The sequence below is a fragment of the Lathamus discolor genome, chromosome 23, assembly GCF_037157495.1.
Source record: "Lathamus discolor isolate bLatDis1 chromosome 23, bLatDis1.hap1, whole genome shotgun sequence".
Lineage (NCBI taxonomy): Eukaryota > Metazoa > Chordata > Aves > Psittaciformes > Psittacidae > Lathamus > Lathamus discolor.
Genome location: NC_088906.1, coordinates 2,007,142 through 2,028,177, shown reverse-complemented (window position 1 = coordinate 2,028,177; position 21,036 = coordinate 2,007,142). Strand labels below are relative to the sequence as shown.

The 21,036-nt window shown below is 56.5% G+C and overlaps 1 protein-coding gene across 14 annotated transcripts in view; it reads right to left on the bottom strand.

Annotated features, from left to right (window-relative positions):
• The window catches only part of HDAC7 (histone deacetylase 7), a 78,193-nt gene that overhangs the window by 12,529 nt on the left and 44,628 nt on the right, over nt 1-21,036 (bottom strand). For 5 of the 14 annotated variants that reach the window (XM_065659512.1, XM_065659513.1, XM_065659511.1 and 2 more), the window contains 2 exons: nt 2,804-3,000; nt 1,207-1,297 (listed from right to left, as the gene is read on the bottom strand). In XM_065659512.1, coding sequence (XP_065515584.1) covers nt 1,207-1,297; nt 2,804-3,000 — 288 coding nt within the window. Of the gene's footprint in view, nt 1-1,206; nt 1,298-2,803; nt 3,001-7,845; nt 7,939-10,218; nt 10,241-17,610; nt 17,737-17,833; nt 17,906-17,959; nt 18,076-21,036 lie in introns of those variants that run through there. The other 9 variants (XM_065659506.1, XM_065659509.1, XM_065659505.1 and 6 more) reach the window with 7 other exon arrangements.

Sequence of the window (21,036 nt, the reverse complement as noted above, 5' to 3'; positions counted from 1 at the left end):
CTATAGCCCCATCTGAATGATCCAGCAGGAATGCTCTGTGGTTACAAGAGGGATGCTCCACGCTTCTGTGCCAGCATTCAGCACCTCTGAGCCCAGGTAAATTGATGTAAAGAATCCCAGCCTGGTTTGGGTTGGAAGGGACCTTAAAGCCCATCCAGTTCCAACCCCTGCCACGGGCAGGGACACCTTCCACTTGAGCAGCGTGCTCCAAGCCCTGTCCAACCTGGCCTTGGACACTGCCAGGGATGGGGCAACCACAGCTTCTCCGGGCTCCCTGTGCCAGTGTCCCACCATCCTTCTAGGTAACAGCTTCTGATTTCCATGGTTAACCCTCAGTCTCCATCAAGGGGCTGCGTGCAGCATCCCCAGGAGAGGCATGGAAAGGGCAGGCACCACGTTATCAGCATCACAGTGAACCCCATCAACCTTTCAAACCCCGACAGAGGAGCGAGGTGGGAGCTAAGGGGAAATAGCAGCATCCTAATGCAGATCAGAAGGTGCACATGGACACTAGGATGGGTGCAGTGCATCTGACGGATGCTGCAGCTGCCTCTTTGGGTCGTGCTGCAGAGCTCTGCACATCCCACAGCTCAGAGGGACTAGCACTAGATGGCGCAGGGAGACCGCAGCAGGACACATTCTGCCCACCAACCTCCCCCCTTTGCTACTGGTGCTCCAGGATGGGGCTTGCAAGGTCAAGCGGCCACTTCACACCCTGCTCAGTGCAGCCACAAGCACCTTCAGCTGCGGGAGCATCGCTGCAGTGGTCACAGGGCATGACACAACGTTAGCACGGAGCTGTGGCCCCCAGGCTGGCATCACTAGGAGGGATAGAAGGACAAGCACCAGCCAGACCACAGCCCCAAAACCCTCTTGCCAACTGCTAAGGGCAACTTGCTGGCATCACTGCTGCTCAGGGCAGGACACTGTGTTGTCCTCTTGGACCCAGGCAGGCAAAGAACAGGGCTCAGTTTGGTGCACAGGACAGAGATGCTCCATGACATGAATGCTATCACACACCCTTAGACCAAGAGAGGGCAGAGCTTGGCCTGGGCAAGGGCAGAACCATTTCCTGAGCCCTCTTCTAAGAGCCCCTCTGATCCCACTCCCCCTGTGAGCTGATCTCCATGGGTTAGGGGACACAGATCCTCAGGCAGGGATGTGGTACCCACTGCCATGTGCCAACACACACAGAGGGGCTCTTACTTCTCTTGCTCTTGTCCTTGTTGAGGATCTGCCGCAGCTCCTGCTCCTGCTGCCCAGGCTCAGCTTCACGGTGTGGGGACTCCATGGTCACCTGCAAGAGGAGAGCGACATCAGCCCAATGCAGACCAAAGCCTTCTGGCCCCTTCCCCAAGCCCAAGGCACGATGACACGGTGATGGAGCACATCTGAACCACATAGTTAGGTCAGTTTGGGGAACCTGGTGGGCAGAGCACGGTTAAGTTGTTCCATCACAGCAAACAGATGCAGCTTTGTCTCCAGAGATGCTCTCCCCAGGGACATGGTAGAACTCAAACCAGCCTGGTTCAGCTTGCTGGGGTTTTGGCTTATCTGTAGCTAGGGCATGTTGTGATACAAGGAGAAATGAAAGTTATAGTTGACTAAAAAGGAGTGGAAAACCCCTTAAAAAGCTATTAAACACGTCTCAGAAGTTTGGATCTTGGTGCTTTCCAGAGCTGAGGTTTTCCAAGATGATTCCATAGGGAGGTCAGAAAGCACAAATGCCTCCAAGCACCCAACAGTCGTGGCAGCAGCAGCATCTCAGACTCTGTGTATGGACCATGCTGGTGCTCAGGCTCAGCATGATTCCCACAGACAAGGTTACTGGGACCGGTGAGCCCATGCCATGCACTGACAGGGATGTGAGAGAAGCAGATGAGCCTTTAGTCCAGAGAAGAGGGGGTACAACTGCATCTTCTGCCACCCAAAGGGGGTTACAGAGCAGATGGAACCTGGGTCCCCCGAGGGGCACAGCAAAAGGATGAGCAGCAACAGGTCAGACCATGAAGGAAATCCCACATGGATATATGGAACTGATTCCTGCCATGAGCACTGGCACAGGCAGGGGGGGGATCTCTGTGCTTGCCCAGACGTGGCCTTCACAACCTGCCCTACCTCTGAAGCGGGGGTCTCCAGAGGACCCATCCAAGCTAATTCCTGCTGTCAGGCCGGGACAGTGCAGAGCCTGGCAGCAGGACGGGGCTGTGATTCCAGGTGACACCACGGAATTCCAGTGAAGACTTCCCAGCAAAGCACATGAGCTGCCTTTGGGGCAGGGAGCCAGGGGTGGCCAAGCGCAGGGGCAGATCCCAGCCACCAGGCATCCTGTCGAGCCGCTCTGGCTCCTGCCTCAGCACACGTGGTTGGCGGCTGAGAGCATTGCCCTGCTCCACACATCCCAAGAGGCCCCAGCCTTTGGCAGGACAGTGATTTGGCCTGAAAGGAAGACGTGAAAAACCCACCCCACCTGACTCCTAAAGCAGCCTCCTTGCGTCAGAGAGGTCTCCGGGCTGGCTCTAAAGTACTGCGGCCTCTCCAGCTCAGGGGAAAAGCAGGAATTCACCTGGGAAGGTTATTTTGGGGTTGGGATTTCCAGCTTCTTCCTCTTAATCCCTTGCCAGAGCTCGGCCCAAGCCAGCCCCAGCGCAGGGCACTGCTGACAGGCACTCACAGCACCATGAGCTACGTGCCTGGGGGGGGCAAAGTGACTGCTCCCAAGTGCCAAACCCTCACCCAGCCGCTACCAAAGGTGGGTGCAGGTGTCCCCCCCCCCACACCTTGCACCCTGGGGTGCTCATACCCTGACGTGCTGGTGGGCGAGCTGCTCCACTTGCTGCTGGTGCAGGCTGGCGAGGAAGAGCTGGTGCTGGAGCTGCTGCGTGTGCTTCAGGGCCAGCAAAGTGGTGTCAGAGCCAGGCTTGACGACGCGCTGCCCGATGCGCAGGTCCATGGGGACGGTCTGGGGCACCCGTGGGGAGGTGCACGGGGTCACAGCAGCTGTGGAGACACAAAGAGAGGCGCAGCTCAGGCCCTGGCCTGCTCAATCCCTGCTGGAAGCACCAGGATAGGGCTCGGCTGTATCCCGATGCATTGCCATTGGGAAGGGTTTGCCACACACCATCTGCAGGCTGCAAGAGCCTCCTGGGCAATCAATCCTGTCAGGGAGAGAAGGTGCTGCAGGCATCTCTCCTGACACCTCGACTGAGGAATGCTTTGCCTGTGGCATCCCACAGCCCAAACGCAGCCACGGGCACTGCAGCACATGGGGAAGCTGGAAACAGGCAGGAATTCAGCATTAAAGGACACTGCAAGGGGGATGCTCTTGGATGCAGGAGCAGGGCCACTGCAGCTCGAGAGCTGGTTGTGTTCCCAAAGCAGTTTAGCACACCTTGTGCTGTTCAAATCCCAACCTCAACAGTCACAGGAGAAATCTCTGCAGGTTCCTACCCCATAATACAGCATCTGCACAGGGGGAATCCCAGCAAACTCCTACCCTGGCCCATGCCAAGGTGCAAGGGGAAGGAGAATGAGTGTATTCATCCAAGGAAGGCACCAGGACTATAAATAACCACATCCTGTGCAGCCCAGGCAGGAAAATCCCCTCTGGTCGAGGGCAAATGCTTCTCTGAGCAGCTCAACATCCCCATCCTCAGCCCATGTCAGAGAAGGAGCTGGTGCTCCCAGGAAACCCCAGCACAGGCTCGATTCCATTCTCTGCATCACTGATAACTGCCTGGGATTTAACTTATCCCTGCCTAGTGGGCTCTGATTGCTACTCACTGCCTGCCCCATGCATCCAGCACGATGCGGAGCTCAAGGGACCACAGCCTGAAACCCATGAGCTCCTCCGTTCGTTATCACCAAGGCCTCATGGCTGGACATGGCGCGATGCCACAAGATGGGCAGGATGAGCCCCACCGCTCCCTTTGGGGCTCAGGTACAGCACAAGCACATTGAAACTGCAACTTCATGAGCAAACGAGAGTCCAAGTGGAAGTGACCCCACGCAAGAAGACCCCGACCTTCTCTCAGCCCTTTGTCTCACCTACCACGTGCCCCTCAGCACCTGCAGGAAGCCAAGCAGGGCTCCCCAAAGGAGGAGCATCCCAACACGTCTCCTTGCAGCAGGGTGCCAGCACCAGCACCCTGGGAGGCCGTTACCTGCGTGCTGCTCCACGAACCTCCCACCCAAAGGGCCTCCCAGCTTGCAGAACATCAGCGATGTTGAAGGATGCAAGCGATAAGCTGGGCTGTCACCTCCTGCTTCCCAGCTCATGTGTGTTCCCACCTCCCAGGGAGGAGGAGGAGGATGCCGGAGGGATGGGTGCTGGTGGAGCCCCTCAGGGATGCAAGGCTGACGGGAGGCAGGAGCAGGGCATGTGCAGTGCTACCCGATGTGCCGGGCTGCTGGCAGCCAGACAAGGACAGAGTGTAACGGGGATGGGAAACAGGGAATTCTGACAGCTCCCAGCCCAGCCAAATCCCCGCCACGTGATGCTGTCTATCTGCAGGAACATGCAGAAGCTCAGCCATCCCTCAGTCCCCTCCAGCCAAACGTCACTGTCCTGCTGTATCCTACAAAGGGGCAGGAGCTGGGAATTGCTGCCGAGGGACCATTGTCATCAGGCTCAGCCTGGAGACACTGAAAGGGCTGCTTAGGTGAAGAATCATTTTGCAGAGGGGAAAGTGGGGGTCTGAGGAGGAAGGGACCAGCCACATCCTCAGAGCTGACAGCATCCAGAGGCTTGTCACAACCTTTCTCTGCTTGGGATGCTAAAGATGCCCATGGGGAGCTCCCACAAGGCAAAGCTCAGCAGCAGCAGCCTTATCCTCACCTCCCCATGGGCAGCATCCTCAGGCTCAGCACCTCCAGGCGATAAACAAGGGGCAAGAAGGTCTCGGAGGCAAAGGAAGGGCTACAACAGGCACCTCCAAGGGCATGGACAGTGGCAGAGCTGATGGAGAACACACGGGTGGGAATCTCTCTACCTCATCCGCTTTAAATCCAAGCTCTGAAGCAGGGAAGAGAAGTGGGAGGGAACGTGCGTGCTGGGAGGGACAGGGAGGACGGGGCAGGCCAGCGGCCAGCAGCCAGCAAAACAACTCCTCAGCACTCAGCCCAAGCCAGGAAAAAGGCTGTCGAGCATCCCCAGGGCCAAGAGGCACCGGAGCCAGGGATGAGGCTGCGTGGACCCTCCTCCTGCGCCAGCTCCCCCATGGCACAGGGAGCACCGGCCCTGCTCGGATGCGCACATTGGAGCACCATTTTCAGGTGCGAAAGAGGAAGGATGGGACGGGAAAACAGGGATTGTAGGAGCACAGACTGGCCTGAAGCACCTCATGGTGACAGGGGTGTCCCAACCCCTGGGCAGGAGCCTCGGCCACTGTCCCCATGCTGGGACCCCTATGGCACATGTGGTACCTTGCGCATGGCAGCTCCCCAGGGATGCTCCCCAGCCCTCCTGCTCCAGGCTGGGCTCCAGCAGCTCTGGACCCCTCAGCAAAGGCCTTCCTGTGCTGGGAGCTGTTTGTTTCAGCCATGACCTCCCGCTGCAGCTTGAATTCATTTGGGGTTTCATGCCGGGACCCGTGCCAAGCATTACAGTAAACAACTCCCCTCGGCTGCTCACACATGATTCAGGGGGCAGGCAGCCAGGCGCGCAGCTCCTCCTCTTCCCCTCACCCAAAGAAGGCCAAAAGCACGGCCCCATGGTAGCTCCTGGGGGGTCTGCCCCATTCCCCAACCACCCCAGGTCCTGCTGGTCCCTAATAAACCCTTGCAAGCCACCGCGTGGTCCAGATGGGCTGAGGTTGGGATGCTCCACTGGCCCCACGCATCACCAGGGGGCTGAATCCATCATCCTCCTCCTCACCTGCATGGCCCAGGAGCAGGGCTGAGTGATGGAGCAGGGCTGAGTGATGGAGCAGGGGGGAAGCAAACTGGGAGCAGCCACCCAGGGAAGAGGTGGAAGGATTCCGGGCCGGGCTCCGGCTCCTCTCCTGCCTGCCAACATTTCTGAGGATTATTTTTAGTTCCCAGGAACATTCGCATGGGAAGGCTGGAGCTGGTGGCAGAGCCGGCCTCACACGAGCGCTGGGGCTGGCAGGGGCTCAGCAGCCACCACGTCACCAGCAGCTTGAGCAGGGCAAATGGCTTTGCACAAGAGCCTATGAAACCATAGCAAAACTCAGCCCCTTTCAGACCTGGTTCCTTCTCACCATCGAATCACAGCCCTGTAAGCTCATCCAGTCCAACCGTTCCGAGGCCACCGCTAACCCACGGCACTGAGGGCTGCACGGGGTGTGAGCACTTGCAGGGCCGGTGCCTGCAGCCCTGCCCTGGGCAGCCTGTTCCAATGCCTGAGCACCCTCTGGGGCAGGAATTGGTCCTCAGCTCCATCTAAACCTGCCTGGTGCAGCTTGAGGCCAGTTCCTCTTGTCCCATCCCTTGGGAGCAGAGCGCAGCCCCTCCTGGCTCCATCCTCCTGTCAGGCAGTTGCAGGGAGCAATAAGGTCACCCCAAGCCTGCTCTTTTCCACACTAAACCCCCCAGGTCCCTCAGCCGTTCCTCATTGTGCTCCAGGCCCTGCACCAGCTCCATTGCCCTAATGGAACACGGAAGCACCATGGAAGTGAGCACCAGGAGCCCATTGCACAAACCCAGGCAGGTAGAAGCAGCGGCGGCAGCTCCACCCTTCCTCTATGGGAAGGGGAGATTGCAACACAGCGAGAGCCGCTTCCGAGCAGCTTCTGAGGAGCAGAGGCTCTCCCCATGCCTAGGAAAGCCTTGGGCAGTGGGATGAGCACGAATGCAAGCTCTGTGCTCAGCACCCAGCACGGGTTACCAGCATCTTCCAGGCCGTCGGCACGATGCAGCGCAGGGAAAGCAGCCGAAGCACCCCAAGGGGCCACGTCCTTGCTGGGAAGGTGGGAAGGACATGGAGCACCCGCGGGCAAGCGATGGGATGCCCCACTCTGCAAACAGCAAGGAGCCTCTGGGTCTCCTGTTAAGCTTTTGGCTGGGATGAAGCTTGGTGGCTGCATTTTCCAGGCTGGTGATGGTAAAGCGCTGCTCCCGCTGCTGCTCTCAGACACAGGCACATAACCCCTAGAAGCAGCACAGAAATCCATGCTTCGGCATTCCCTGCTACATTTGAAGAGGCAAAAGGAGCCCTCAGCTAAGAGCTGCACTTCCTACCAGAGAAATAAAGCACGAAGCAAACAAAGCAGGGCAGGCGCATTACGAAGGAGCAAAGCGGTCGCATCCCAGCTACGCCTTTCTGTGCAGCCGTGCCATGTGCCAGCGCTGCCAACCCAGCCAAGAGCTTTGTCTGAGCCCAAATGGAGTTAAAGGCAGGGGTTTTTCTTCAAAACCATTTCCCATCTTATGCTGATTAGCTGTGAAAGGTTCAGGGTTCAGCCGGGTTGAAGAATGCATGTGATTAAAAACATTCCTCCTTAATAAAAGGAAAAGGTCTTCTGCAGAGCCACGCACAAGGAGCAAGAATTAGCTGGAGGGAATGTGTTCAAATTAAAACCACTTAACTAAGAAACCACACGAAAAGGGCTCTGTTGAAATAACATTAAGATCACAAAGGCAGAACTCGAGAAATAGGAAATCCCGGAGTCGGGGTACCTCGCATAACCTCGCCCTGGGGTGCAGGCACTGGGATGCTGGTTTCATCAGGGGACCAAACTTTACGCTCCCCTTCAAGAGAAGCACAAAACCAGCATCACCGCAGCACCTCTCCCCAGCTACAGCAGGAGCAGGGACACAGGCACTGCTCTATGGGGACAGTAAGGATGCTGCTCCAGATAGAACGTGCCCCTCTGCTCTCCCTACCTCCAGCCGCTCGTGTGTCCCTGGGGGGCTTCCTCGCAGCTCCCTGAGAAACCTGAGGGTTTGGGGCATTTTCCTCCTGCCTCGCCTTGCTGCTGAGGAGCCACCACGTTCCAGGGATGCAGCTCCAGGGATGGCAGCTCCAGGGATGGCAGCTCCAGGGATGCGGCTCCAGGGAAAGCCCTGCACCGCTGCAGCGGTTCCTGAGCGGAGCAGTACGCAGCGTCCCGCACGAGCCATAGGAGAACAGATGCTGCTGAGGGAAGATGTAATGTTTGGAGCAGTCGGTTGCCAAATTCTGATAACTCTTTCTGGAGCGTGTTAACTGGGAGTTTCAAGGGCTTTATGAATTGGCCAGATGGGGGTGGATCCCTCTCCTCCCTACCAGACATCACATTCCTGCTCTAACACAAGAAGAGGCCGAGGCTTCTCTAGGAGAAGCCCCCACGAGTTTTTCCACAAGGATAAAATCCTGGGGTTTTTCTACTCTGCTTCTTGCAAACTTCCTTGTGCACAGAAGGGAACTGGAGACAGACGATGAGGAAAGCTCAGCGGAGCTGCACGTGCATCCCCAACCCCTTCCCGCAACCCAAGTCATGAACCAGGATTAAAAGCAACACACCTGAAACCACCCAGACTGCACACATACACCTGCGAGTAAAGCACATTATTTCGGGGTTTCAAACGCATTATTTATGTGTTTCAAGGCCATCAAGCAGGAAATTCTCTGTTTGAGCCTGTAGATGAGATCCACAGCAGGCCTCGGGAAGCAGATCAGGGCGAGATACTTCCCCCTCATTACTCTCCCTGGTTATTTGTGGCTCGTGACCTTTGAGTCAGACATTTAATAGCCCTCCCTGGAATTTTCTCCCCACAAATGTGCGTTGTTCCAGCTTGAAACGCATGACTCCAGGACCCAAAAATCTCACGGTGCACTGGGACATGGATGCTTTGTACCTGGATCTGCTTTTAATGAGCTGTGTTCCAACCCACCCTCCCATATCAGCATTCCCACCCAGGCTCATGGGACCACACTATGTTCCCTCAGCATCCATTGAGAGCTGAAGGCAGGACCCCGTTGCCAAAGGAAGAGGTGCAGTGAACCCTTCAGGGCTAAATGAAACACTCACGGACGTGGTCCAGCTGCATCCACAGGGGAAATGTGGGTGCTTGTGCTCTCCATCAACAACAAGCCCCTTCCTCGCTGCCCCAGGGCTATGTGAGGGCCCTGGGCTGCCCCATGGATATGGTCAGTGGGGTGAGTAGATCCACACGGGTGTTTAGGTGCCTGTTTCCAGGCAGGTTTCCCCCTTGTTCTCAAATGATCAGATTGGCTTTGAAAGCCTTTTGCCTGCAGGGCAAAGCTGGTCAGGAGGATCCCAAGGTAATCCTGCATCCTGCTAAACCACCCCAAAGCCCCAGACCTTAACACAGAACCTAAACTGCATCTCGGGTAGTACTAAAATCACCAAACGCTTTCCTTCATACTCATGTACAGCTCCTGGAGCTGGAGCAACCAGGGCCGAGCATCCTGGATGCTGCCCCCCTCCCACAGATGAGTTTTTAAAGCCTTCAAAGCACCATGGTGCAAAGGGAGACAAAACCTGCACAGCAAAACCTGGGGCCAGGCTGCAAGTCTAAGCTTGAGATCATTTGGTCCCAGGGACACACACAGAAGACACAGAAAGAGCTGGGCACAGGCAGGATTGAATCACACCATAGCTGCTTATGACCCCAGTGTAAAGCATCGCCATCCCTGCTGGCTGTTCCTCAGTCGTGCCCTGGGCTATGGCACCATAAGCCAGGCCTCCATGTGTGTGCTCGAGCACATCTGAAGCAAGCAAGTGAATAAACCAGTGCTCTGAGCACTTTCTCTGCAGAAGGATTGGGTCCCCAACCACACAGTTTGAGCGTGGGCAACACGAGGTGCAAGGTGGGACCAAAGAGCTCATCTCCTGCAACCGCAGGCGGGCGATGGGACGGGAGGGACAGCAAGTGGGCTCCATCCATCCTCTGGCACAGCTGGAAGCCTCTGGCAGTCATTTCCTGCCAGCAGTTGCATCCTCCCACCCCCACGGGTCGTAAGCCCCATCCCAAATAGCAGCACAAGGCCCCCACGGGAGGATGCAGGGCGGAGGAGTGCAAGGTATCCCCAGGAAACCTCACAACCATCATTTCCTCTGAAACAGAGGGAAATTCATGACCAAAGGGCTCTGTTGAAGGGAAGCCAAGGCTGCCTGGTGGTGCCTCGGGCTCCCCACAACAGCACAGGCAGCTTCTGCCCATGGAAACGCCTGAGATCCAGAGAAAATCCTCCCCTCCCAAAAGGGAAACATCCCCCCTAGCACAGCCCACCCCATCGCATTCCTTCCTCACCTGGTCGCACAGCCTGGATGGGGTCCGTCGGCTAATCCCTGCTTGGGAGCCCCCAGCAGCCCCGCACATCCTGCTCTCTGGAATCACGCGATGCAGAGGCAGCGCCGGTCCTCCCCTGAAGCCTTTCTCTGCGGCAGGGTGACGTTGAGCTCCACCACTCCTCCTGCCCCAGCAGCCCTGCCAACGCACCCCGCAGAGGGGCTGCTACACATCCTCACCTCCCATGTCCTCTCCTTGTGGACACGGCTACAGCCGCAGCCGGAGAAGGGGTGAGGGCTGGCGCTGTGCTCCCGAAACCTTAAACCCTGCCAAGGCCTGAAGGCAAAGATGGATGTGGATGATAGACAGCATCTCCAGACAAGCAAGTACCTCCGCTCGGCTGGAACTGGAGCAGCCTGGTGCCTTTTAACAGCCCCATCTTCTCCCCCAAGCAGGCTTTTAGCAAGAGGCAACAGCCCAGTCTAAACCCTCGGCATCATCTCCCTGCCTACAGCCAACACAGATCTATGGAGAGAGGCTTTGGCACCAGTCCTGGCAGGATAAGCTCCTCCAAGCCTCTGTTCTCCAAGCAGGTAGATGCCAAAGGAGGCAGAGTCATGGAGCAGCCCCACGGCCGCAGCCGAGCGCTCCCGGGATGTGAGTGAGCACCCTCTGGGCGCAGGACGCCCTCGTCTTCCCGCACCCGCTTGGATTACATCAGCAATAGAGGATGCGGCCTCCGTGCCAAGGGAAGCAGAGGAGAGATCAAACGATTAGAGACCAACCTCTCCTCAATTACCAGCCCTTTGCATAAGCGGAGGAAAACGTTCCCAACCGGTTTGGACAGCACCGCAAAGGGCTCGGCAGCACCTCTGCCCTGCACCGGAGCCAACGCAGAGGGGTCCTGGCTGCTGTCCTGGTCCCTTCTCATCATTGAATCATAGACCTTTAAGCTCATCAAGTCAAACTGTTCCCAGCACTGCCAAGGCCACCACTAACCCATGGCACTGAGGGTGTGTGAGCACTCGCAGGGCCGGTGCCTGCAGCCCTGCCCTGGGCACCCTGTTCCAATGCTGAGCACCCTCTGGGGAAGGAATTGCTCCTCAGCTCCATCTAAACCTGCCCTGGTGCAGCTTGAGGCCGGTTCCTCTTGTCCCATCCCTTGTTCCTTGGGAGCAGAGCCCAGCCCCATCCTGGCTCCATCCTCCTGTTGGGCAGTTGTAGGGAGCCATAAGGTCAGCAGTGCCCAGTGCAGGGGCACAATCCCTGCCCTGGCCCTGCTGCCGTACTGGTGCTGATACAGGCCAGGATGCTGGGGGCTTCTTGGCTGCCTGGGCACAAGCTGCTCAAGTTCAGCTCCCATCAATCCAGGTCCTTTTCCATGAGCAGCTTTCCAAAGGCTCCAAGCAATTCCCTAAGCTTGGAGCATTGCATGGGGCTGTTACAGCCCCAGTGCAGAACCCAGCCCTTTGCTTTGGGGAGCCTCAAAGCTCTCCTCCATGGCACAGAGAACCTCACAGGCAGAGAGCACGGAGCAACGCCTCCATCCACTTGCCTCAAATCTAGAACCTGCACTGCCCTTTGTGGCCTGCAAAGGGTCACCATGGCCCAGGGGCTGCTGTCACCAGTGCTACAGCTCAACCCACATCTACTCTGCAATTGCTGTGTGCAACTGCAGCAAGAGCCCAGCTTGACTCATGAGCCCCCAGGGCAGAGCTCCGGGCTCGCAAGCGGTGTCTGGCTTGATGTGGAAGTGCTGAGACAAAAAGCCTGGGCTCCCACAATACCCACTTCTCAGTGAGTGACTCCTCAAGGGGACCTGCCCATTAATTGGAGCCTCTCTGCGTGCTGCAGAGGAGGAAATCCCTTTGGCAAACGCTGGCCAAGGTCCAAGGCTGGGCTGGGAGCACATTCAGGCATGGAAAGAAAACTGAATTCAAAAGAGCAAACCCAAGAACCTCAGGCCCACAATGCAGAGAGCAGGAGAACAAGGAGCTGGGAGAAACACCGGCAGTCCCGGCTCTATGGGAAACAGGAGCATCCCAGGGAAAGAGACACAAAATTCCCTATGTGGATCTGCAGATCATTCAAGCACCACCAGCAAAGGCACAAGTGGAGCTCCCCCCAAGCCTTGCTCCAGTGCTGACCATCAGGTGCTGGGCAGACCCAGCTTTGCCTTGGGAGGGATCAGCACATGGGGGTCCCCAACCGCATCCCACCCATCCCAGTGTCCCCTCCAGCCAGCACTGGAGATCACCAGCTCGCAGAGCGGAGATGTGGGGTTTAGGTGAGAGCTATTTATGTCAGAGGAAGGAAGCTGCAGCGTTTTCAGTTTCCTGCCCAAATACACTTTGATATCCTTCACTCTTTGGCACTGCCTCCCATACCTGGGTGCTCCTGAAGAAGCCAGGAGCCTTTGACTTAAAACTAGCACCTCTGCAGCTGGGCAAGGCGCCGGCATCAAATCCTTAATGCAGAGGAGGCTGAACCGTGCCCGGAGCCAACAGCTCCTTCTGCCACCCCATGGGGACACCAGCGACATTCTGGGTTAGCACTGGTGCATGCAAGCAGCTGGGGGCAAGGCTGAGAAGAGATCCATGAAGCTGAAGCCAAGGAATGACTGGAAAAGGAACAGCACAGCCAAGTCATCAGGGTGAAGAACTGCAAGGAGGACCCTGCATCCTATATGGAGCCAGGGCCTGCCTGGGGAAAAGGAGGAGCAAACAGCAGTGGGAAGCATTGGAGGAGGAGGAGAAGCCTTGGAGGAGGACGCAGCTCCCAGCTGACGGCTGCAGAACGCGGGTACCCCGAGGCAGCCAAAGAGGCTGGCAGGGATGGAGGGTGCGGTGGGGTGTGTGCTCTGCATGCATGGAGCAACACTGCCCTGGGTGTTTAACCCACAAACAGGGTGAATCCCGAGCTGGGCTGCACGAGCATGGTGGGGAGGGGAGAAAATCAACATTCAACACCCCCCACCATGAGCCCAGTGCAGCAGCGTTAACCTCACACACTGGGGAATCAGTGCATGTGGTGGGGTTTGAGCCGTTGGGACCTTCTCAGGATGAGGCCTAGTGTCAAGTCAGCAGAAGCACATCCCAACCAGGACCCGCTAGGTCATTTGGCAATGAAACAGGCTGGGCGCACACTGTGGAGCTGAACCAGACCCAGCTCCAGATGAAGGGATGCCCAAGGTGCATCCAATACAAACCCACCTTTGTAAGAGCCCTGCAATGTCTGCAAGGGCATTTCCCACCCACTTGGCATATCCACCTAGAGATATCATCACAGAATGGTTTGGGTTGGAAAGGACCTTGGGCTCATACAGTTCCAACCCCCTGAATGGGTTTCAATTTAAACCCATTGCCCCTTGTTCCTCCAAGTCCTTGGGGATGACGGTGCCGGTGGAGCTGAGCCCCGCATGGCGCGGCATGGGGTGAGCAGCACCAGTGCTGGAGGGAGCCCTCATTTCTCTGCCTGCACCCCACAGAGCCGCACCCCACATCCCAGTTGTTCTCACAGGCAAGTAGGAACCTTGGCAGAGCCCTCACTTGCTGACAGGCAGCCCCAGCACATTCATTAAATGCAATTAAGGCAGAGTGGGTATTCCCCCCACCTCTGGGGGATATTGCTTATAGACAAAATAAACAGGGAGGCTTTGCGTGGGCCCGGGCAGGTGGTTGGCACCCAGGTCCTGTGAGGCAGGTGGAAACACCAAGGTCTTTGTTGGGGAAGCAAAAGCCACAATGGAGCAGAGGCTGGTCCATGGGTCCAGTCCCACTCCTGCTCCCACGTGTGCCCACTCCAGCGTGGGAGCTGCTGGAGACAAACACAATCCCCTCTCTGCTTTGTAAATGGGAACATGAAGAACACAGACCACGGAGCAAGTCCAGAGGAGGCCACGAGGATGAGCAGGGGCTGGAGCAGATCCCATACAAAGACAGGCTGAGAACACTGGGGCTGGTCAGCCTGGAGCAGAGAAGCCGCGTGTGGACCTCAGAGCAGATTCCAGTGGCTAAAGGGGGCTACAAGGATGCTGGAGAGGGACCTGAATCAGGGACTGGAGCGATGGGAGGAGGGGTGATGGGTCCCAACTGGAGCAGGGGAAGCTCGGGCTGGAGATAACGGAGAAGAGGGTGCTGGGACACTGGGATGGGCTCAATGGAGAAGGTTTGGATGTCCCATCCCTGGCAGTGTTCAAGGCCAGGTTGGATGTGGCTTGGAGCAATCTCTAGTGGAAGGTGTCCCTGCCCACTGCCTTGGGGTTGGAACTGGAGGAGCTTTAAGGTCCCTTCCAACCCAAACCATTCCATGATTCTGCCCCATCCTAAAGTGTTATTTTATTGCCTCAGCTCCTCCGGCAGGATTTCTAAGCTGGTTTACAGAAGAATTGCTCCTCTGCTGCACTCTCCACACTCACAGCATCCCTACAACCCCAAAACTATCGAGGATGAAGGAGACAACTGAGCAGCGCATCTCCTCCTCCTTCCACACAGCCTTTCCTCCCCCATGTACCCCAATGCAGGACAACCAACGCCAGCACACACAATGGGACATGTGTGACCACAACATCAAGAAGGCTTAATCCATGAAGGACACTGCTGAGGGCACTACCCTGACCCCAGGGATTAATGGTTCTTTCCCAAGCCAAATCAGTGGCATTCTCACTAACGCAAAGAGCTGGCTCCGGTGGCTGCCAAGTACTTGCTCCATCACCCTGGCGCTGCTGGGCAGCTCCTGTCAGCAGCAAAATCCTGGAGCTCCCGGTATTCCTGGCAGGTTGTGCAGGCTGGCCCTGACCCTGGGCTTTGTCAGAGTGTTCAACAGCTCCAAGGCAGGGTATGGAGGGTGTCCCTGAGGAACGGCACATGGTGGGTACCACGGATGCTGTTTGCGGACAAGATCATCACGCTGCATCCCAGTTCCACCTGGGACAAGCAAAGGAAATAAGCCAGAAGGGATCCTGAAAGCTTTGTGTTTCCCTATGGAAAAGTCAGCAGTGCTGCTACATCCTGGGGCTGTCCCAGCTGTGTCACTCCCATACACAGAGACATGTCACTCCCCCACACAGCCAAGCCCTTAGAGATGTGTCATGGGCTGGTTCTCCACCTCTGAATGATAGGAGAGGTGTGGCCATGCTCTGACCAAGATCTGGGCTTCAAATGGCTGGGGTTTACTGGCGCTAAAGGGATTTAAGCCAGAACAAATTAAGATCATTTTCCATCTTAATTCATTCTGCTTTCACTTCCTGGCACGTGGGAGCCTGGAGGAGCCTCGGCTTTGCATGGCCATGGGCAATGGGAGCTGTGCAAGAACACAGGAAGGACTTTGCAGCTTTTCTTTGTCATCATCAGAGCTTTTTCCACAAATGAAGAACTAAACATATAACGAGCCAGAACCCCTTTTCATGGCCATATTTCCATCACATTCCCATTCCCTTTCTTGTAATGCTTCCAGAGGCACCTGAAACCGTGCACCACCATGACACCTCGCCACACACATGTCCCCACCACGACACAGCTCTCGGGGCATTCGGAACATTAGGATCCCACTTTGCCTTCCCAAAATACCTTCCATGAAGTGCCAACAACCTCACACCACTGCTGGGAATAAGGGATGTGGAGGCAGCAGCATCTCCCCCAGCACTGCTGAGCACCACAAGTCCATGCCCACGTTGCAGAAGCATCTCCTCCAATGGAGCTCCAAGCCATAGACTTCACTGGAGGACAGGCCTGAGCCCGCTGGCTGCCAGCAGGGACACGGGAGGAGACACATCTCCACTGCCAGCACTGTGCAGAGGAGAGGAGAGCTCAGGAACATCTCAGGCCAAGGCGCATCACCCCCTTGACCTGGGCGGTGCTCCGAAGAGCAGCGATAGCGCCTATTGCACAACTGCCAGCAAGAGAAATCCTCTCCCCTCCCCTCCCCACCCACCCCACATCCCTTGGAGGCAAAAAGGAAGAAGGCTGGAAACATCCTTCCTCTCCTCCGGACAATGCGATGGAAATAGCAAGGGAGGAGCAGCGGCGGCTCCGTGAGGATGAGGAGCTGCGCGCGGCTCCCGGCTTCCTGCCATTGTCCCGAGCCCCACGCAGCTGCACGCCCGGGATACCAAAGCCAAAATCACCTCTTTGTCCCATAGGATCAGCCCCAGAATGCAAACCTGTCTGTAGGGGGTGGCCATAGGCACAGACTCCACCTTCCCCAGGACCCCGAAGCACAAGAGCCAGGTCTCAGATTCAATCCAAACCCCTCTGGTTTGGTCACCATCCTCGCTCAATGCTTTCCAGCTCTAAAGGAAGCCTTGCTGCAGGGATGTGGATAACGCCATCCCTATGGAACAGGAAGAGGGGACTCCATGGAGCAGGGGGCAGCCGGACACCCCATCCCTGCTCTAGTTCCCAACAGGTAAAAGAAGTTCACACACTTCTTTGTGCTTCTCCCTTAGAGGGAAAAGCCACCAGTGACCTACTGAGCTTTGCTGTCCTCTTTCCTGCTCCCATCCATCATCCCTGCTGACTCCGGAGGGACGGGGATCTCAGCCTGATCCTGAAAGGGAAGATTTCTCCAAATCCCTCCGGTTTTGGCTTAAATCTGCCGTGGGAACACGGCGATTGCTCCGCATGGACTTGCAGATGGGCTGGAAACCAGCGCCTGTGCAATAAGATCAACCACCACGATAAACCCACTCCTAAAGCCAGCGGGATTTTCCACTGCAGGGAAAAAAAGCCCAACAAAACAACAAGAGGGCAGAAGACGCTCTCCGTGGACCCAGCCTGGAGGGTGAGACAAAGCACAAACCCAGGGAGCACGATCCACCCTAAATCCCTATTTTTCTCCTCCAAATGGGAGGTGCACACGTGCAGGCTCCTCCAGCACGCACGTCAGCAGGGACCAACGCAAGCCCTGACGGCAGCTCAAGCAGAGATGTGACAGAAGGACCTGGCCAGGGCAGACCCACTCCAAGACATGAATCAGTCCCCAAACTTGGGCTTGCACCTCAAGTCGGTGCCAGTTCTGTTATTCACCTCTTGTTTTGGAGGGCTTTGCAGGTTATTGCTTGCAGCCCTTTTTCATGCTCAAGGTGGTGACAGAAACTTAGGAAAAAAAGAAAAGGATGAAAAAAAGTACATCTATACAAAAGGTTTGAGATGCTTTTAGGACCTGAGCTGGGATTTCAGGACTGGCACCACCCAAATGAGCATCACAGGGACAGAGGCAGGAGACACCCACGGTGTCTCCCAGCGCCTCCGCAGCCTTGAAGGGCCGCAGCAGGGAGAGAAACAAGAGGAAAAGGAGGACTGACGATTCCACACATCCCAGCTCCTCCCCACCACCCCCCAGCCCTGTGCCCCCGGAGCATAGGCTCCGCTGAGCCCATTGGAGCAGGGAGACCAGCCCTTGGCCTCTCGTTACCTGCCAAAATGTGGGGCCAGGCACCCCCAAAGCTGCTTGAGCTGCTGGCGTCGCTCCCGAGGTCCGGCAGCGCTCGGAGCGGAGCTGCTCTGCTCCCTGAAGATTCCCAAGTGCATTTTTGCCCGGCTGATGTGGTTAAAAATAGAAAGCATCAGTATTATTGTCCTGCAAGCAAATATAGAACCATTACATCCTCGCTGCTAAAAAGCTGTGCGACACAGACTTGTTCTACTGGAGGCACATCGGAAAGCTCCATTTCTGGAGCAAGGAACTTGGGAAGTTAGCACAAGATCCATAAGAATCTGTTAAATGGATGCAGTGCAGCATTAAACACCAGCGGTAAACTTGCCTTCCCCCTCCTCTCCTCGCTTCCCTGGGGTGTTTTCCAGGCTTTCACGCATCCGCCTGCGCTGGCCTCCGGGAAGGGTGCACAGGCTTTGCACGACACTCCCACTGAAGAACATACTGCCCCGGTGCTGCCCTCGCAGATGGGAAAGGAGCAGGATCCAATTTGGGAGTGGTCTTGTCACCGTCCTCACTTAACGCTTTCCAGCTCTCAAGGAAGCCTTGCTGCAGGGATGTGGATAACACCGTCCCTATGGAACAGGCAGAGGGAACTCCACGGAGGAGGCGGCAGCCGGGCATTCCATCCCTGCTCTAGCTCCCAACAGGTAAAAGGAGTTCACTCGCTCCTTTGCGCTTCCCCCTAAAGGGAGAAGCCACCAGTGACCTACTGAGCTTCCCTGTCCCCGCTTGCCTGCTCCCATCCCTGCTGACTCCGGAGGGAGGGGGGCCTCAGCCTGATTCTCATTCTTGGAAAGGGAAGATTTGTGCACAAGCTCAGCCTTTGGTGAGTGTTTGTGCGAACGCACTGGACTGCTCCCACCCAGCTGGGACCGGGCTCCCGAGCCAATTTCGTTGCTCAGATCACCACACGGGAGATGAGGAATGTGTGGGGTCACTTCCAGCTCCAGGCAGGAACCCTGACTTCTGCAAAAGCAGCCCTAGGAGAGAGAAAACCATGGGCAAGGGGATGCCTGTCCTTCCAGCAGCTCCCTGGAGAGGTGCCTAACATAGAGATGCACCTAACACAAAGATGCACCACCAGGACCCACCATCCAACACCAAGGAGCTCACAGGCGCTGACCCCAACACAGGCATCGCTTCAGGAATCACTCAACTCCCAAACCAAACAGCTCCCAGCCTCGATGGAGCAGGAGAAACCCCCCCCCCCCAGGAGGGCCTGGGAGGAGGCTGGGGTGGAGAGGTCACATCATCATCCCCAACGCACAGCAACCATCACTGCTAAGGCAGCGGGGCTGTAAATAGAGCCCTGCAGACGCAGCGCCTAAACCAAACACAACTCCCTTCACCCCCCTCCCCTTCTCCCCAAAACAAAACACACACCCAGAAACAGAAGGAAACCAGGCAGGAAAAACCCAGCAGTAACTCAACAACTATTCCAAGCGTTTCCATTCCCAGGAGGAGGGATGCAGAATGCTCTGCCTTCAGCCACATCCCTCCCCGCTGGCCTGGAGCTGCCCAATGCCCCTGGGTGATGCTGTGCTGGTGGTGCTTGGAGGGGGGGGCCCTTCCCATTCAGTACCGTGCACATCTCAGCTGGCATTTCAGCACACGAAGGCAATGCCAGATTTCTCTCTGCTGAGCCAATGCGCTTGGAAATGCATGACGACTTCAGCAGCTTAATTGGAAACACAGCCTGGGTGTTGCAATCCCAGGAATGACTCCAAGTGCAGGAACAAATGTTTTCATCTCTAACTGGGAGCAGTCACCCATGTGGAAGGGAGCATTCTTGTTGCTGTAGCTCACCCCTCCCCTGGTGTGAGGGTGGTGGGAAGATGTTGCATCCCACCCCGACCCAGCACCTGCATCACCAGGGAGCTGCTGCAGGGATTCCTTATGCTCCCAACTGGCATCAGAGAGGAACAGCCCAAGGTTTTCCTACCTCAATCTCCTTTTGCAGCTCTGTGGTGTTCCTGATGGGGTCTGCAGCCCCACAAGAGGTGGGGGAACAGGAGGGGACATGGGGGTCCCCCATATTGCAAGTCATCAGCTCCCAAAGGATGGCAATGGGGTGAATGGAGCCTCTTGTGATCAGTGGGCAAAGTCCTGCTGTGACTTCATGCACATCACAAGGACATCTCCAACTCTTGAAACCAGTGCTTTCCCAAAAGGACACTGCCCCTACCCATAACCTCAGGAGGACCAGCTCTGCCATTGGTCCCTCAAGGCAGGAAAGATGCCACTTCCACTGCACAGCTTCTTCCATATTCACACATGGAAACTGAAGAGTCCCAGACTGCTTCTGCTGAAGGACATGGGCTTCAAGAGCTCAAGGATTCTATTTCTGTGCCCACAGTATCTGGAAGTGACTCTTCTGCTCTGCATCCAACAGCCTGGATCACCACATCACCTCAGCAGTGCTGGAGAAGATGCTGATGCCCAAAGGAGAAAGATCCAATTCCCATTCCCACAGTGGAGGTCCTGGACTGAACTTGCCAGAGGCCGAAGATAAACCCCCATAAGACCATTCGCTCCATCTAGTGGCAAGCCATTCCCATCCTTCTGTGTTATTTCCTCCCCCTTCTTCTGCAGCAACAACTCTGCCCCTTCCAGGAGTTTCAACATCACTTTGCTATTTCTTTGCTCAGCCCTGCTTGCTGCCAACCTCCCAAGGTCTCTTAGGTGGTCCCTCTGCAGCCATTGCACCTCTTGACGTTCTCCCTTTGCTGCCAAAGCCTAAAAGCTCTTCCACAACTCAGCAGCGGCTTCGCCCGCTCCCAAAGCTTATGGTGATAAGGGAAGGAGAAAAGCTGGTCTATCCAGAGCCCTGGCAGGGAAGATTGCTCCCGTATCCCACTGCAACCCAAGAACAACTGTGCGGGACAGGCTGTGGAGGTGCTGTGGCTGTTTCATGCTGCAGACAGACACGGAGCAACTGGGGAAATTCCTGCTGTGGCAAAGTGCGGCAGGACCATGGGAGCAGCGGGGATGTGGAGCTAACAGCGAGCGCAGCCGAGATGGAGGCTGTGATTTCAGCTGGAAAAGGAGTATTAGCATCTTCCCAGATAAATCAGCTCCTGCAGGCCTGGTTTCTGCCAGCTTCACCTCCTCTCCCAGCTGCTTGCCCCCTCCCCATACAGCAAAGCCTTGCCAGAGCTGAGCCTGATGCAGGAGCGGGTGCATCCAGCAGCACCGACAGCCTTGAGCTGCACAAACCCTTCCTGCACTGTTCCAGACTCAAGCTCACCACCTCCAGCCCTAAACCCAATCCCCTTCTTAGTCTTTGCCTCATAGAGCTCTCTTTTTCATAGAATCATAAGGGACCTTAAAGCTTCTCCAGTTCCAACCACTGCCACGGGCAGGGACACCTTCCACTAGAGCAGGCTGCTCCAAGCCCCATCC